The 19,324-nt window shown below is 41.4% G+C and overlaps 1 protein-coding gene across 3 annotated transcripts in view; it reads right to left on the bottom strand.

Annotated features, from left to right (window-relative positions):
* Positions 1-6,798: 6,798 nt before the first annotated feature.
* Positions 6,799-19,324, bottom strand: part of MACO1 (macoilin 1) — a 30,370-nt gene continuing 17,844 nt past the window's right edge. For 2 of the 3 annotated variants that reach the window (XM_087761016.1, XM_087761015.1), the window contains exons 7-11: positions 12,063-12,221; positions 11,687-11,869; positions 10,750-10,870; positions 9,078-9,252; positions 6,799-7,979 (exon numbers count right to left, since the gene is read on the bottom strand). In XM_087761016.1, coding sequence (XP_087617142.1) covers positions 7,777-7,979; positions 9,078-9,252; positions 10,750-10,870; positions 11,687-11,869; positions 12,063-12,221 — 841 coding nt within the window. In that variant the 3' untranslated portion in view covers positions 6,799-7,776. Of the gene's footprint in view, positions 7,980-9,077; positions 9,253-10,749; positions 10,871-10,982; positions 11,455-11,686; positions 11,870-12,062; positions 12,222-19,324 lie in introns of those variants that run through there. The other variant, XM_087761017.1, reaches the window with a different exon arrangement.

Below are 19,324 nucleotides of genomic sequence, written 5' to 3'. Positions count from 1 at the left end.
ACAAACGCACTAACCTGCAGTCCCTGCCGTCCTGCGGGTACGGGCCTCCTGATTAACCACAAAGCCCGAGCAGACTCGGCCTCCACGCAGAGCTCTTCCCGCAGCAGCTCATGCTCTCCCCCTCCTCTGCTCAACTGCCTGTTTTCTCAGAAGTTGCAGGAGCTTGTATATCCTTAGCATTAATGATTTGCTGCCAATTTAAACTGAAATTAGCAAACTGATTTTAAAACCAAGCTGAAGCAGACAGACACCCAGGCATATGGAAATACTTATATTTCCATTTGAAGACCAGGTAAAAGAGAGTAGGAAAGATACTTCCACGTTTCTATATTAGAACCAGAAAATTAAGAGTATCAGGCTTTATCAATCCACACCTGTAAGGTACGGTTACCGGCACTCAGAAATATATGTTAAAAAGATTACCTATAACGTATAGACTTTTTTTTTTAATGTAGTGACAAAAAATAGGTGAACGATACTCAACCAAATTCAGCAAATTCAAACAGGCACCTGGAAAAATGTGTCCTTGTGAAACATCGAAGGGATCATTTGTACCTGGTAAGCCAGCTGCCCACTGATGGAAAGAGCCTTAAGGTCGCACTTTGCCGCAAGTAGGTTTGGAAAGTTGTGCTAACGATATGTAAAAATGGCATTATGAAAGGGCAGGTCCATTTTTATACTCTGCACTCGCATTGATATACTGACTCCTCGGAGCAGCGGACATGAATCTTTAGATGTAGCAGCAGTTTAAGCCTGAATTGCTTATTCCAGTCGCCAGCTCTGCCAAGGGCTCGAACCTGCCGAATTTCACACAGCAAGGCGAGCTTTGCAAGGCGCTCGGCTTCCATCTGGGCACCAGAACACGCACTGAGCTCCTCCGCAAGCCTGGAGCCCCGGCAGAGCGGTCCTGGAGGCGGCGGAGGAGGAGGGGAAGCAAACCCAGCATACTCGCACCTTGCTAGCCAAGTTGTAAAACGGGAATGCTGCTGTGCTGCTTGTTTGATTGATTTCTCCCTCCTCTTCTGCAAGTCCACTCAGGCTCTGAGCACTTCAGGGCAAAAAGCCCCCTCGATGTCTGTATACTTCTAACACAAGGCACAAATGCTCCCAGTTTGGTCCAGACTTGTCAGCACTACTTATAGATTGCTAATGGAAGTAATAAAAAAGGAGTTAAAAATAACTAAAGGGAAAGCAAATTCATTCTGTAATCCTCCTCATCTTCTTAAAAGAATAACCTCCCACCCACGGGCCCGCTCAGTCCCGTGGTACGGCCACGCGGCAACACGCGCTGTACACACCGGACAAGAGACACGGCACGACGCTTAAAGGAGCCAGCGTGGAGAACTGCATTTAAATTAGGAAGCCAAAGGAATGAGCTAATGAAGGTCAACTCCACAACAACAGGGTGTTAACAGGACATCTTCCAGCACTGGCGTGGTTTCTCCCTGCCCCATGTTAAAATTTGGTATAAAGTGTTAATCTGCCTACGGTTACAAAAGAGTACTTGTAAACACAGAGTATTTTTAATCTAGTGACTTTTGATGCTGGGCATCTTTTACTATAAATTGAACTTTAACGAGAAGAATTATTCTCAACAGAAATCTGAACCAGCTCCTCCATACAAGCCAAGATCCACGCTGTACCCCTTTGCAAATAGGGGAGAGTGTTGGCAATTTGGTTTGAGCCCTAAGAAGGCAGATACTGGATCATAAACTAGACTTTGGTCCAGGACTAAGCAGTTTTCACTTGCATTTCTAAATAATACCTTTCTTTTACGGGAGGTGGCAATTCTACACTTTTGGATAGCAAAGACAAAATGGCTTGTAAGATGTCATGAATAGCCATGGATCTTTGAAAAGGTATTTAAGCTGTAATATTAGTGTTCCTGAGGGAAAAGAGTTACTGGCAAGCTGCGGCTGAAGCAGGCAGGCGCCCAGTAAAGGCCGTTCAGCAGGTAAGCACCACCACCACCGCGGGCAGAAGACGGCTGAAATACTGTAGGTGTGTACGCTGTGGAAAGTTTCCTGTATTTGCATCAAACTCCAACCAAGGATCTATATTGCTTCGGTTTCTGCAACAGAAAGGCTTCTGGATATGGAGAATAAAGCAAAGCCGCCTTTCTTCCCTTTCTGTGAATCTCTATATCGTCTCACATAGAGAGAATGTTTGCATATTGATTATATTTTTATTATCGCAGAAATCCATGTATTTCTGAGCTCTCTGGGCTTCCCGAGATGAATTTGCTATTCTTTCACATAATGGAAAGACTATGAAATAACATTCAGATGCCTGTTTAAAAAGAAATGGAATTTTTTCCCGTGTGTTGGTGACGGAGGGACGTTGACGGTTGCTCCCCAGGCAGGGCCAGGCTCGCTGCGGGCATCCTGGGCCCTCTCCTGGCTGCTCTGGAGGGGACACGGAGCCCTTCTCCTTTCCCTAAGTTCTCACTGTCAGAGCTCCGAGGCGGGTTCTCTTCGGGCCCTCCAGATCCCAAATATTTTCATTGAAAACGGCTATGAGCCACAACATTTACTTTCAGATCCAAATTTACTTGGGATTCAGGGGGTATTTGTTTGTTTGTTTTCTTCAAGCTAATCGCCAATAAAAGACGACGTCACTTCTAATCTTTTTTCCCAACAAAACAGTTCAATATTTTAAAACTTAAGTCTCTAGGGACAGCATATGATTCGGTTCCTTTACAGGTGCGGGGCCCTGCTGCCCTCCAAAGAGCCCCAGGCCGTTGCAGACAAACGCGTTCCCCCGGGGAATGGATGCAGCCTACATAATCGCTTCGGTTTGCTTTTTGATACCTGGGACTAAAAGCAGACGAAGCATACATCTTCTCATGATAAAAAACTGCTTTCAATTATCTTATATGGCAGTTAATTCATAGAGAGGCCTAAGGAAAAAAAAACCTAAGCCTAATAAAAAAATAGAAATTACAGATAAACAGATGGTTTTAAGTGACAATACACCTGAAGAGGTTACAAAAAATGGAGAGACTGCCTAAAAAGATCATCAACAGAGCAAACTGTTTAGCCAAGGTTAATGAAAGTTAGGATATAGTGGCAAACGCACGAGGAAACAGATCGGATTAAGTGAGCAATTACGGAGATAAGGATTGTAAAATGCTGGTTATTTCAATCTTGTAAGAATCCCTTGGTTTTAGCACCGTCTTAAATTGTCTTTAAAATGCTTGTCATGCATTTTGCATACGGAATGTTTCAATCAGGCTTTGAATGGAACGGCTTGAAAGCAAAGGGTAAGAAAATTCACCTGGAGCTGACACTTGGTTTGCGATCAGGGTCCTGCATCACTGCGGCGTTTGTCAGGAAAAGGCAGCGTTAAGCTAACGCTTCGGGTAGAGCGGGGAAAAGCTGCACTGCCCCACAAAAACTGTGCTGCTCCTGGAGCGCTGCCAGAAACGTGAAGAGAGCAGGCCACCTTTCACTAACCGCCACCATTCTTTTATTATAATCAAACCATTATTGTTCATACCAGCTAAATTTTGATGGGAAATAATTTCTTGTTAATGATGTAAGACATATAGTTTAAAGATTTTCATTGTAAGCAGTAAAACCCAGTATTTTCTGAACCTGACAACACGCTCTAGAACAGCATAATCACCACTCGGAGAAATTATAGGTGAATGAGCCACTTTAAACTTGATTGAAATGGATTCTTGCCTTTTTTCTGCCTATTCTCCTTTATTAGGAATGCTTTAGTCAAATGGTTGTGTATTATTTTAGTGCATCATAGAAGCTGATTCAATTAAGATACTGTGGCATCTCAGATTTCATTTTTATAACCTATTATGTATTAACTTGCTGAAGGTCCATTTCTGACCTTGACTTCCAAATGGCAATACAAGAAAAGGAAGCATCCAGTAGTAAAGAAGCACATCCCCCACTGCACACTAACTCCTAAGTGAGTATTTAATAACCATTGAGCTTAGGGCTAGAACTTGTAAGTTTAAAAAAAAAAAACAAACCCAAACCCCAAAAAAAACTCAGCAACTTACTGCTGCAGATGATCCAGCTGCTGCGCTACAGTGGTGCTCATGCCAGTAGTGCACAAACCTGTTAGGCTGAGGTCAAACGCAGGCTTTGGGTTAGGCTCCCTCTCCACTCTCAGATGCTAATCTTGGGAGCAGTCTTATTCTCGACAGCAGGCACTATTGGCAAAGGAAAAGGGTTAAACTTCTCAACAGAGCATTTTCTGTCAAGTGCTATTGGAAGGAGTCTGATTTTTATTGTGAAGTGCAAAAAATGCATCTGTTGCAGACACGTCATCAATAGCAACGTATTCGGAGCAGCCAGCCCCGGACGCAGGAACAGCCGATCGGGAAACGCTGAAAGGCAGGTCGCGTTTGGTCTGAAACTGTCTTGGAGCCAGTTACTCCAGCGTGCAATTCCAGTGTGCTTAAGGCAACGCTGGGGTAAGCAAACAACTTCCAAATCTGATTTAACAATTAAGAAAGAAAAAGGAAAACCAAACTACACACATTTGTTCTGCTTAAACACTCCAGAGGAAACAGCTGCTTTAAGGCAGGTGGAAGTTCACCCGCGTTCCCGCGCCGACGCTGCTATCTCCAGCCGCGTTTCCAGCTGGGCAGAGAGGACAGCCCAGTCACAGCAGCAGCTTTTCACTTTCTGGAAGTTATTTGATGAAGCAAGACCAAGTTCAGTACGTGCATTTAAGCCCTCCCTTCCCCATCACCATGAAATATGCTAAGGGGAGCTAGTTCATCTCAGCACAGTTATAGAATGGATTCTATGAATAAAGGAGCTTTTCGTTAAATATTAAAAATAAAATTACATACTGCTTTCCGCTCTACTTAAAATTTTAGTGAGGATAAACCCCGAGGTGCTCAAAGCCATTACACAGAAGTTCTGTCTTCCCATTACCTTTTCTTCCTAGACTTATGCTGGCTGGAAAAAGTTCTGGATACTTCAGTTTTTCTTTGGCAGATCTCTCTAGAGTATTTATTCCGCAGTAACATTTCAAAATTGACTGTAGAAAAAACAAAATAGCCTAGGTGACCCTTCTGCAGTCTTACGATCTTAAATTCCCCATATATTAATCTTGCAAGTACAATTTATGATGAGTCATTAAGATATTTTCCATTTCAGACATTTAAATATTTAAAGATCCAGAGGTTGGCTGGTATAACATTCGAGTGCTTAAATTATCTCCTTCCACTCGCTCCACTTATCCTGCATAGCAGACTGGTGCCTGCAAATACCTTCGCCTTTCCTGAAGGAACATTTCCATTTGAACTGAGGAGGGTGCTAGAGAATGCAACTTCTGCTGCGCTGCAGCGCGATCTGTTAAAATTGCAAACTTATCTATAATGTATTTTGATTAGGAAATGATCTATGTGTATGTCAGACTGGTGGCGGTTTGAGAAGGAGAAAAAAAAAAAAAAAGAAAAACAAAAAAAAAGGTGTCCTCAAGGAACTGGGAGGTTCTGGCAGTGCTTGCAGCAGAAGCACAGAAGAGCTGAGGCTGGAATTTCTTGGTACCTGAAAAAGTTTACCTGGAGGTCTAATGCAGCCGGAGAAGAACACCCACGTCAGGGGCAGCTACGGCAGCAGCCAAAGCAAAGATGCGAAGGACAGCTCATTTACCCTGAATGCCACTGCAGGATTCCCCATAAAAAAATTTAAAGCAGGAACAGTGGCTGCTAAGAGAATTAAGCAGACATCCTGAAAACCAGGGACAGGTCGGTCTGTCTAGACAGGGACGAGGCTTAAACCTCCAAATCGTCCATCTCGGCTTTGCTTTTGCGGTAAGGAGAATGGCTGGAGAGGAACCTGAGGAACAACGGCTCAGACAGACATACTTTTGCAATTCTCAAGATATTTACCTCGAGATATTTTCTGAGAGCCCACAGACAGGGCAACTTGCTAAGTTTAGACATCGAATACAAAAACCATCTGTTCTTTCTGTTTCACAGAAGCGAAGCTCTGTTGCAAGAGAGACTTACCTGGAGTAAGAGAGTGCTCTTTAAACAAAATGTATTCTTTATACCAGGCTAAATCAGGTCGGTTAAAAAGGCAAAAAATATTTTTTTTTTTATCTGCAAGAAGACGTTTATTCTTTGTAAACCCCACAGAAAAAAAGAATGCAGCCAAGACCAAGTATTGAACGAAAACTGTGCCGAAGTAGGCAGCCAAATGGGGGAACCTCAACACAAAAAGTCAGTGACAATATTTCATGTTTTGCACAAAGATGAAAAACCTATGACATTTCTGAGTAACACTTTTATGGTGACAATTACACAAGATGATTCAAAAATGCAAATGACAGCAACATGCACACCTGGCTAAAGCTAGAAGTTTTATCCCAAAAGAATGTCTGTGATTAAACTGATGAAACTTTAATACTTCTGTTGACTTGCGTGTCCTACTTCATTTTTTTTTAATGAGGCATACATGCCAATTAACATGAAACTTTGTAAAAAAATCCTTTTCTTTTAAGAAGAACTTTGTCCTTCCAGAGTCCACTGCATGTTTGCAAAATCATAATGTTGGGTTTGTAATCCTGCTAGTTTCCAACACAATTTTGCTTCCCACCCCTCCAATCCCCACCCTCAAAAAAATCTGAAACACTTCAGAAGTTGCCAGTGCAAACGCTTTCTATCAATGTATAATATACATTTTAACTTAAACCTTTGTGCAATTTATGAGTTTCCTTTAAAACTCCTTAAAAACTCCTTGGCACAACAGCTGAAAAATATTCAGCTCCTTTAAATTGTCAAACACAAGGTGATATAAAGTGTAAATCACAGTTGAATAAAATAAAAAAAAACAGAACTGCAGCTTTTATTAGCCAGCTTTACAGTCTCTTGTATACAGTACATTGCACAGTTCCGCCTTCACAATAACGCTTCCTCTATTAATATTGTGCCTTCCACGATGCAGTATAATCAAGGCAAGTTACAGAACACTGCTGAGTTTATATCAAAATAAACAGAAGATGTAACCTTGGTTTATAATGAACATCCAAATTACCATGTACAATTTGCAGTAGACTCTGTAATGAGCTTGATATATAAGCTAGATGACAGTGAAGGGGGAAAAAATAGTTTGAACTATCAAGTTTCCTCTTGAAATGTCTTTTCCCAAGGCACTGTGAACAAGACTGTTAGCAATTCTCAATGACTAAAAACACCAATGGGAATATAAATATTTCACACAACAACCACCGTCACATCATCGTCTATTCTCTTACTCTTTCCCTTAAACAACGCCCCTGAATTTTGTTTGGTCCTTTGAGGGGTAATCAAATTATCTTCTGCAACATCACATATTTGTATTTAATACATCTATAAATCAAAGCTTTGTTAGATTATTTAACCCTTTCACTGTAAAAACTAAAGGTTTTTCCTCACTATTTCTGAATGAATCTGCAAATTCAACTTGATTATTAAAAAAAAAAAAAAAGAAAGGGTTCAAAATCAAGCAAAGCCCTGTATTTTTCAAGAGGAAACCATGCAAAAGTACATAAAAAGGCAAAATTGGCTACTTGAAAACCAAGAATTGTTTTTAATGCATTGGCCAAGGAAAATAAATTGCAAAGTTCTGTGAGGTTTTCTAAAAATTTACAAGAAAAACTGATGGGCAGTTCTAGTCAATCCAGATGTTCTTTTATCCTGTTTTAAATGACAACGAATACAGTCTCACACAATACAATTTCATCTTGACTGCAAGAGACACTCCTGTGTGATGCCTTCAGCATGACAAAATTACTGGGCAAAAAGAAAATTGGCATTCATTTCTTCAAGGGCTGATAAACAGAGGCATTGGGATCAAGTCCAGAAGGGCTGGTCTCCACAAATTTGGAAGAGTAATGTGGGGAAACAGGACTCAGAGTGCTGGTGGCTGCAGTGTATGTTATGCTGGGCATTACTGCCATAACTTCTGCAATCTTCTGTTTTAGGTCCTTGATTTCCTGATCTTTTTGAATGATTTGCCCTGAAAACAGCAAATAACATCACTTAGAACCAGCAGCATGTTTCCCCCCTCCACCAACTGTTCAATGATACGAGCTGTTGAAGCGAAACACCCAGCAGCCATTCAGCGCTCTAACACGACATCGGCAAAAGCACAACTCGGGTGACTCCTGGCTTGTGTTGAGGAACTGTGTTTGACTGCCTCTAGTTACCACGCAACACAACTAGACGTAGCACTTCCCTTCGGTTTTGCATGGTTTGGACTCACAGCTGCACCATACCAAAAAATTATTTCTATGGCTCAACTTTTTTCTGCACTTTTCCATTCACATTTTACCTCACGGGAGCACAAGTGTTTGCTTATTAAACGTATTATTTACTTTATTTTCGAAGCTGTCCTCTATTCTCACCATTTTTCTAAACCCGCTTCGTGCACCCTCACAACATCGCTACAGCAATTTATGAAACTACGGAAAGAGAAACACCAATGAGACGAAACAAAAAAAAATTCTCACTCTAATCAAATTTTCCTGCAACCAAGCAAACTTCTGCAAGGCAATTAAACAGGAACTAAATCAAAAGGTTATTTCATTTTGCTCCATGGTTTGCACACCTGAGCAAAGGAGTCTGGGCAGGGTTTTGTACTGGCTTTGTGCTCCCTCTGGTGGCTCCAACACCAGCAGCCACGCTCACCCCACCAGCACGAAGTTTAAAACAGGGTGGGTTATTCCCACCCCCCCATTTTGGTTGTATTTACTTCAGGAGTATCAAAATATTATTAGGATTCAAGGACAGGGGCTTAGTAGATGGCAACTATTATTTTATCTTCTAGCTCTTTAAGAGAAGTTCTCCAGCTTTAAGGCAATGGTTTATAAAAATGTAGAAAATCATCATAAACAAACGCCCATCTTGATGTTTATTGTCGTCAGTGTAATAGCTTGGGGAAATCAGGGCAGCCGATCAGCTGGATGGCGTAGGCTCACATTCACAAAGCTGTAAACGACAGCCGACGTGCTGCGTGGGGACTGCAGCCCGCCCCTGAACAAACAGGTAGGATATTCCTCCTGTCTTTCGCCGTTTCAGTCGGGACTACGTGTTGAATGAAACTACCCCATATTACCTTGGGCAATCTCGAGCTGCCGTTTTGCATCTCCTAATGCAGAGAACAGATCCAGCTTGATCCTTGTCTCTGCACTCAGGCTGTTCTCTAAGTGCTGTGTTTTATCCTGCATGGCTGAAAGCGCTGACATTAACACCTCCGTATCCTTCTCGTTTTCCTTGTACTTCCGCAGTTCCTGTAGGAGTAATTAGGACAAATGTTACGCTCACCGCCTTTACACGTGAGATACACTGAGAAGTCTTTCTCTTCCCCACAGCACACTGCTGGGCCTGGTATTAATACTGTAAAATTAAAATGATGGTTAATTAAGGACACTGTAATATTACCTCCAGTAATTATACATGACCATCATACAAGTGATTAAAGCCATATTGTACAATGCATAATTAGAGTGCGGTGAGCAAATACCATTTACTCTGCTTCTCAGCCCTCTATCATCCGTATCGAGACCCTCCACCCAGGAATCCTCCTCAGCACTGCCATGCGCCAGCTAAGCAGCCGCTCGGTGCTCCTAGCCACGCTGTGGAATAGGAAAACGCTTCCCACAAGCAAAATGGCTAGAATGGGGACTGAGCTCTTGCAAGACAGTTTGAAGAGATACTAAATAAGCATTTTAAGCTATTTCAATTGGCTGATGAGAGGGGTTTCTTCACCTCAGAATACTTCCCACATTGAACCTAACTGTGCTGCAAACCCAGAAATTTAGAAAAGAGAACAGGAGGGAGCAAGTATTCTGCACGTAAGAGACGGGCGCCTTGTGGCGGGGAAGGATGCATTAACGTTCCGACCAAGAAAAACTATACACAAAAAAAATTCTATACTTTTAAATGAAGAAACAATAATACAATGGGGAAACATTAATGCCTGTAATAAAAAGCTTCTCTAAACAGTTTGACGATGGTAATAAAATTAAAAAGCTTGATTAGAGCTGGTTTTAATTATTTGAAAGCCATGCTCGTATTCTCCATGGATAAACCACACTTGTTTTCAAGGGTTTGGTGAAACCAGGAACAACAGGCTGCATATGTTACTTGAGAACAAGTTCACAATAACACCAGGTGGATTTTGAAGAGCGTCTGAAAAACCACAAGGCATTAAATATACATATTCATGCAAATTGTCAGTTGACAGTCCGAGTACATCTTTAGGAACAGACATTTGCAAGGAATAAGATCCACTTCAACTCACACATTTGAGCTCTTAAGCTCTAACATGCCAGACAACGTGTCTGCTACAAGTCTACCACAATGTACTTTCAATATTCAAGCACTTTCACAAAAAAAAAAAAAAAAAAAAGTTATGTCTGGCCAGTGATTAAGACTGCATTGAGTAAGCAATCTTACTCGCTAGCAGTGAAATTTATAACGATACAAACTGGCAACAAGCTCCGCACATTAGACAAAAAAATGTTGTTGAGGGGATTATGTTCTCAGTCTACCCAGACCACTGGCTTGGGGAAAAAAATTCTAATAATTTCAACAATCGAGTGGTGCGGAGCTGAGACTATTAACCTTCCTCACACCCACGTTCTTACAAACCCTGATGCAAGACAGACATCTGAAGAGCATAATTCTTGAAGGTGCTGATTGCCTCTTATGTAGATCCACCCATTTCAGAGGACTGAAAGCACTCGTCGTGATGCTGATCTAAGCCCCTGGTGCTTTCTCATTACCTGAACTTTCATTTCTAGTTCTCGTATCTGATCTTCTTTCAGCTTTATGTCAATTGTTAGCTTCTTGCACTCTGTCTCCAGCTCTCGGATACGATTTCGTAAAGTTTCCGTACATTCTCCTCTGCAGAAAACACATTAAAACAGACGGTGGTAAAATGAGAATGAGGCTGTCAATCCTGAACTGTTTATAACATGAAAATTAATATAAGTATTGAAGGATAAAAAAGAGGAAGCTAACTTTGTTCTTTTCAGCAAGAGAATTTCCCTTATGGCAACAATGCAAAAAGCTGCAAAAAATTACCCAATGTTATGCCTCAAGCATTACGAAATTTGGAATATTTATGAAATATGGAGAACAGGAAAGCAGAAATAATTCTTTTTAGACATTTGGAGCACTGCAGATTAAAGTCATCCACACTGGTGCCATACTTTCATCTTGAAAAACTTCCCATCTATACACCTGTGTTACTACTGAAACACCACCGTGTTGAGCACTGGTAGCCATCGGCTAGAGCAGCGTACTTTCAAGATGTGAGATCAAGACAGTATTTTGGCCAACGTCGTTGCACGAATCCTTGATTCGCAGTCCCCACATGAAAGGGGACGTCCCTTTTTCTAAAGCAGGCTGACCCGTGCAGGGTACAACTCTCCGTTAGCACAATCAGGATACAGCAGATAATTTGGAGCATGTTCACCCCCGAGAGCCTGTAAATGTAATGTGTATGAGTACCGAGACTCAGCTTCATGGAAGGAGATCTCGCAGTCCTCCCACTGCCTAAACACAAATAAACCTCTTAACACAAACACAGCTTTTTTTTAAAAATCAAATACGGGCTACACCCTTACAGAAGGGTGAAAAATGCCTCCCCAGATCCCCCCAAAACCCATTTCAGTAATTTTCTGGAGCCAAGCTTGCTTCTGGGGTAGAACAAAGTACCTTGTAGCAGCAGCAAATGCGACAGCACGTGCAGCAGTTGCTTCTTCCAACTTCTTTCTTTTCTTTTCTTCCATTAATTGTTTTTCTACAAAGGCTCGTGCCTCCTGCTCTGCCTTTAGTTTCTTCTCCAACTGGCTGATCATTTGTTTGTCTTTTTGCTTCATTTGTACAGCATTATGTAATCTGGAAGGTAACAGGTATGGGATTTAATGGAGGATTTTACTTATTAAAAATAAATTGCTGTCAACGGTCCCACATGAGACTTGCTGGACTTGCAGACAAGTGCCTCAAATTTTGCAGTCTTAACATCGTACTTCCCCTTCAGCAGACTATAGCCACCAGCAACTAATTTACACAGCTGGGTAGAAACACATACTTGTTCTGAAGCAGTTCATTTTCCTGCCGGAGCTGTCCGATTTCAGATCGAATTCCCCGCTCTGTGTTAGTCAGAGAACTGATCTGACTGCGTAGCTCCTGCTCGATCTGCCTGCTTGCTTGCAGGTCAGCCTTTAACTTTTTAATATCTTGTTCCAACCTAAGAAAGACAATTTTAAAAGACAATTTCAACTTTATTTCCCAGATACCCAAAGGTTCAAGCACATTATATAAAAATAAGCAGAGTAAACATCATACCATCTGCCAACCCCCCAAAGCCTTGATCCTCAAAATAAACTCTCAGAATTATGTCTATCCTTGCTAAATAATAATAATGTTTTATGTAACTGTACATATATAGCTCTATGTATAGCTATACACACACTTCATAACCTCCCACAGGAATCTTGTTTTCCTCCATGCACTGCAGAGTTGTAAAACAAATCCTTTGGAATTGTATTTTCCCTCTTCAGGCAGCAGTGAAATGGATAAGTCTGAGAAGCCAGAAACAAGGACAGGTGCGCGTATGAACAAATTTTACTTTTCTCAACAAATTATGAGTTTCATTTGTTTGTTAGAGCTGAGCTATGGAGTATACTGCGGAATTCTCACCTAAACATTTTCTGTTGCTTTGTTTTTTTTTTTTTTTCCTTGAAGTACATCCTGTGCGTGTTGAATAAAGAGTACGTGGTAAGGCATCCACAGTTCAGGAGTCAGTAAATGTAGTTTTAATTGCTCCTGAACACAGACCATCTGCTATACACTTAATTGTAGCTTTAGACAGTTCTTGAAGACTCATGCAAGCTTATTAATTAAAATATTTTCAACCAAAATTGGTTAAATAAACCACAAATTTCTAGAGAGGCCCCCAGCTCACCTTAATTTTTTCCCTCATTTTCAAAATAAGATTATTGATTCTTAGCATAAAAGCACAGCACAGGTGAATAATCAACCTTTTTTTATGAGCACTGTTACATACTTATTTAAAGCAAATATGCCTCTCAGTCATTCACACATAACCCTCATTTGCTCCATCAGCTATCGATTTAAGTTTTTTAATGTTCATAAAGAAGATAAAGATATTTTTATTTCCTAAAGTTTCATACAGAATTAGTGGTAGTCAAACATTAAGACTTGGGGAAAATAGTCACAAAAGCCCAAAGGAACTGCCCTTACTGCCAGCCACTAGCCCAGATGAACGGTTACAGCCTTGTGTCCTCGTAATGAAAACACTTCCCTCTTTTGGGCTTCAGTGCAGGAAAATCTCAACCTAAAATGCCAGTGAGAGATGTAACCATGTGAGGGATAGGCACATCCTCTGGGAATGAATCAAGAGGTTGAATGTGGAATCATCAAACTTATGGAAATTCATAAAAGTACGAGTGTAATAGGCTAAAACTGCACCGAAGAGGTCTACTGGGTAAACGAACAGCCAGAAACAGCCTATAAAGGAGCATGGTCTGTAACACGCTCATAACACTCAAACGCTCAGATCCCACTTCCTACAGCTGTACTAAGCTGCCTTTCTAGTTATACTTGAACTGCCCTACTGCTAAGATGACTTCCTTTTAATATAGTATAAATTGTGGTCAAACTTACCTTTAAAAAGAAAAAAAAAAACCCACAACTTATACTTAGTAGGCAAATAGTAATAGTACAAAGCAAATACACGTTTCATATTGAAGACCACAAATCATTTCAACACCTTTTACTCCGTTGTAGGAGGGAAAGAATTTGCAAGCCTAACCAAATATTCATTCAACCATAGCACACAAACCAAAAATGGAAAACCCATCAGCAGATGTCATTAGGTATGTATTTTCACCGTGTTCAGTATGTTCAGTGATAGGGCTGGACAGTCGTTGGGCAATGATGTAACGGTTCAATTTAATCTTCCAATAAGCAGCAACTAAGTGTTTTAGAAAGAGCAAACTTATTAATTGAAGAGAGTCGGATGCTGTAGGAAGCATTAACAGACTGTTGTCTGCCAACAGCTGAGAGGTTCTACTATAGGTTTTCATAAATATGTGAAAAAACGGTTGGTAGGACAATGTAAAGGAATGCACATAAATCACACACACTTTACATTGACAAGTATCCATAAATAATTTCAACATACATCTCTACAATAACTGAAAATAAGACCTGTAAATAGCCTTTTCCCCATAATAAAACTATGTCAAACTTGCTCAAATAAGATACACCAGGATTTATTTTGGGTATTTAGTATTCCAGGAAAAGAAGCACTGATCAGGTAAAGCCCGATAAATCAGAGGTGCTAGCACAGGACAAGCTGAATTTGTATTTTTGGCAACAGAGTATTGACATTAGTTCAAACTTCTCAGGCCATCTGGTTCATGGCATTCCTGCCGGTTTCCGTGAGGGCTCTGTACCTGCCGCGCTCGTGGGGCTGGCCCAGCCTGCGCTGTAAGGAAAGACGAAAGCCGCGTGATCTGCAGAGTGCACGCAAACGTGACCAGAAAGGACGCCTGCTTTCCAAACCGGGAGGAAATATAGGAAGCCACAAGCCACAGCCTTCCTTGTTACTCAGCATAGGTAAAAGCATCCAACCAGAACTGCATACATCAGATTTGTGAGAACTGGGATCAGGAAGCGTTCCACACTCACGATACATCACTGAAACCCTGCCTGAACGCAGAGCCAAAGCCTCATGGATGTCCTTTCTGCCTTAACTTTTCAAGCATGCTCCAAGCGTCAAATATTCATCCTTTTACTCTGAAGGACCACGGGGGGCTTCGGGTAACTTTTACAGGGCAATGAGTTCATTGTGACTTTCACTGTAAATCACAAAGAAGCCAGGATTAAACTCAACAAGAATTGCTCAGACTCTGGGTGCTTTGGCTGTTTATGAAAAACGAGCAGCCGCACCACGACAACACGTCCAGACAGACCAGGCACCGACAGCGGCACCAACAGCAGCTGGCGCTGCTCGCCTGCAACCCTCGTTCACTAAATGCTGCAGAGGAGTTTCTTTTTCTCAGAAAATGCCCGCAGGTGTAAAGCGGGAGCTATATACCTTGTGCGTCCGTTAAAACACACAGACTCCCCAATTTACTAGCCACCACAAATGAGCTCACGATAGGCTCAGGAACGAAAGAGTGACAACGTCACCGGTTGGACTTACTCCAATCAAAGGATCCCAGTACTCCTGTACATCTGAATTTTTCAAGCCACCATGCAGTTACGAGTTTTTATTCTGTTGTGAGACAGTCGCTCCTACCAGTACAGATGACCTAACTTAAAGAGTTGAAAGACAGAATAACATACGTTCAACATGCTCAGTCTACACACAGTGAGCAACCAGCTATTGTAGTGCAATTCCAAAGGGGCAGAAGAGAATTAACACAGAGAAAACTCATCTCTTTCAAGTCAATGGACCATTGGAAATTTATCTGTCGATGGACTTGCTTAGAAATAAGTTTTAAAGTAAGGTTTTACTGGATTTTAATTACTCCTTTTCATTATGCTGTAGTTTTTGCTAGAGCTTTAAATACCAGAGCAGACATTTTCCGCAATTTATAGAGGAAATAAATGCTCCTTACTATCTAAAATTAGTTAGGAAGCTAATAATCCATCGTAATGCAAGGACCAAATGTTTCCCATACGGTTTCTCTCCCAGACCTGTCACAATTAGCTAGAGATACAACTTAATTAAAAAAAAAAAAAAAAAAAAGACATGAAGTTAGTTTTCCCTCAAAACCACACGTATTCTCTGGTGCGTAACTGTGTTCTTACCCATCCTATGAAGTCCAGTCAAACATTTTCCGCCTAAAAGTTTCCTCCTGCGGAACAGCAAGGCAAAGTTCTACTCTGTATACAGACAGAGAGGTCGTCCGTCATTTCCACAGAAATACAGGGAGATTAAACACACCCCTTCTGTTGCCTTTTCTAAAATGAAAGCACCTCATCAAGGTAAACCAACACAACGTCATGAAAGCAAGCCTCACCGCTATCAGCACAGACTAGCGCGTGGTTTTCCCTTCTCCCCTCCCTAGCAGTCTGTGCTACTGTTACAATGATAAATGACCCAATAAGACAGCACTTTATTATTATTATTATTATTATTCTTTCTACCATTTCATTTTCTGCTTAAGTCTCATTTCCAGGCTTACTGGAAAAGTTATTTACAAGGGCGGGGGGGGGGGGACACGGGACACGACAGGGACGGGGACCTGAGTTCTAGAAGATACTTTTCTCTATTGCTGCACAAACTGCAAGTCATTTTGACACGCAACTATTTTTAAATTGTGCTGTTTATACAACTAAAGCCAATTTCTTTTGCTTTATCATTACTATAAATGCAGAATGTACCCATTTTCTTTTCTCAGCACTACCTCATACAAGTCCTGATCCCACTGATGAAGAGTAAGAGCAGTAATCACCTCCAAGACTGAGTGTTTTTCCAAATGCTTCAGGGAAGATTGATGGATCAACTCAAAGACAATTCAATTCAGCTTAATCCTTCTAAGTATTAATAACCGGTGAATAACATATCCTTGTCGCTTAATTTACTCAGTTAACACAATTCCATACTCACCTGGCAATTGCACACAAACACAATTTATGTAAAAATTAAAGTTTTAAAAGACCCAGAAGGCACTCAGATGCTTCTCTAAGAGACCCATTTTTCCCTTTGCTCTGTTCCGGCCCGATCTGTTGGCATCAGCATCCCCCGCAGTGAAAACTACTTCTTTGACGCAGCCAATGCGATCCCGCGGCACCGCAGTTCTCCTGCTGTAACTAATATGCTGTTACTAGCAGTTCCTCAGAGCATTTTTCATTACCAAAAAGACAGTAATCCACAGAGAGAAAGCGGAGTGAGTTAGTTTTCTCCTACACAGAATTGATCTGAGTAACTGGCATTTCAAAAGGTTATTCTCTTTCTGAACAGTCCAAGCACTATGTTGACAGTGGCTTGACAATGCTCTGCCAGAAGGATCATCTCCCAGATTTCTAATTTACATTCCCAATTCTTTTGCTTTTCCATTCTATGCCTTCCTTCACTCCCATCGTATTGCACGAAACACTGACTATCTCCCCACTGCAGCTAACAGCAGAAAGCCTTCTGGTGCGCTAACGCCGTTTCGGGCAGGGGGGTAAGGAAGAAGCAGCAATCGCTCTCAGGACACCAATGGTGCCGCAGAAGAGGTACAATAATCACCATCCAACGGGCAGAAATTCACATTAAAGCCTTCAAGTCTGTCTCTGCAGGTAACATCACATTTTAGGAAAGCAAAATAAGATGTGGTAGGCCAGCCCTTGCTTCACAAATATTTTTCTTACTCCAATTACCAGAAGATGTCATCGTTATCTCTGAGAATAATTAGTACATAAGACAGCTTGTTTCAACACCTCATGTGCCAAAGGCAAGACCTCTATGGATACAAACAGTTTTGCCAAGTTGCACTGCCAGGTTTTTGTGTGTGTATTTTTCTTTTTTTAAGGGGGCAAACAGCTAGAGGCAGGACATGATTATTACTATGTAATATACAATTAAAAAAAAAAAATCTGCAGCAATTACAGCTTGGACTTGTTCCATACATCAAGCCCCTAAAACATGAACAAAGCCTGCTGCACCTCAGAAGTGACAGTGAAACAATAACAAGAAGCCAGCTTCTCGTACCTCCTGAGACACAATATTAAGTGTAAAGGGCTGCCAAGTTTATCCCTCCACTGGCCACCGAACGTCCCCCTCCACTGGCCCAGTTACCATAGCGTTGGGAAATAAGCAGCTCAGATCAGAGACTCAATTAAGCGCTTGACAAACAAACAGCAGATTTCAGCATGCACCAGAAGCAGACATTCATTTCAATTGTAGGAACAAAAAAAACCTATGGCAGAGATTACTTTCAAGGCTGACCAGCAGGGACAGAGCCTCTCGAATCCCCCTGCTCTAGCTGTCGAGATGACAACAACATTACATTCACTGAAATACCTACAGATGGGGATCAGTAACCTCCTCTCCAAAAAACTAAACGCATATGCACTAACCATTTACCAGACAGAACAAAAATAAAAACCTACTGTTTCAAAGAAGAGCAATGTTGTATATACAAAATATAAACTTAATTACCAGTAGCCTTTGAGACACAAATGCCATATCAAGTATTTAAAAGAAAAAATTAACAAGCACGCAAGACTGTCTTGTTCTCAAACCCCCCAATCTTTACTGTCTCAAATAACCCCTGTTAATCCCGAGTCCCTAGCAGTCATAAGGCATACTTTACATTTAATACCGGTTAGTCAGCTCAGGGAAATAATTTGTGAACACAAAAGGAAAGCAGCTTGGTTTCGACATCCTGCTGTGAGTCTGCTGGACAAGAAGTTATAAAAAGCATCTTTATTTGGAAGCTGAGCAGATCTGATCTGAAAGTCAGACGCAAACGGAGGACTTCACACAGCCCTTTTCAGGGTACAGCACTGATGCAGACTAAAAAGCTTAATAACGGCAACGAGTAACACTACTGTAAGTGGAAAAGATGAACAAATGCCTTACGCTCCAGGGACAGGATAACTGACAAGTTAAAAAAAATAAACATGATTTTTTAAATTTAAGTGCATTCCATCCCATCCAGGATTGTCAGGTAAGTTTATGCTTCTATCGGTGTAGGAGTTACATACTCAATCTGAACTGGAACAAGATTTCATGAATGACTTCAGTCATCTACATTTGTAAGAAACTGCGAGCAGCGACACACGGGAAGCTGGTGTTTTAAGCGCCCTTCGTTTGCCTGCGCGGGGAAATCAGCGCACAATGAGCAGCTACGTGAATTTGTAGCACAACAGCCACGCCACATCGCATCCACGCACCACACAGAAACACTCAACAAACAAAAGGCTGAAGTAGCTTAATTCACTTTCAGGGCAGAGTAAGGCTACGTTACACAAAGGCACTTTCAGAGTACACTAATTGCGTACTCCGTCCCTGCCCAGTGAATTAGAGGAGCTGGAGTTGTGCAAGGGCACGGCCTAGTTAATTGCATACTCACTTCTGCATTAGAAAACCCGCTTTGGACACTTACAATGACCCCCTAGTCTAAGCTCACATCACGGCATATAAAAATTTCAATGTGTAATTTAAAACTTAAAACATACGAGGTTTAAATCTCGTTCCTTGTCATAGCTACATGGGACAAAAATGGGTCTGGCAGGTCATTCTACAGAGCGCTTCCCTTCTCTTTTCTCAGGACTTATAAACCACATTTTGAACGGCAGCAAAGCTGAGCTGACCTGCTCTCTTCT

This window comes from Nipponia nippon, unplaced genomic scaffold (genome assembly GCF_047370975.1).
Source record: "Nipponia nippon isolate SJK-2023a ecotype South Korea unplaced genomic scaffold, ASM4737097v1 scaffold_23, whole genome shotgun sequence".
Lineage (NCBI taxonomy): Eukaryota > Metazoa > Chordata > Aves > Pelecaniformes > Threskiornithidae > Nipponia > Nipponia nippon.
The sequence above is the reverse complement of the archived record's forward strand: the minus strand, read 5'-3'. Positions and strand labels throughout refer to the sequence as shown.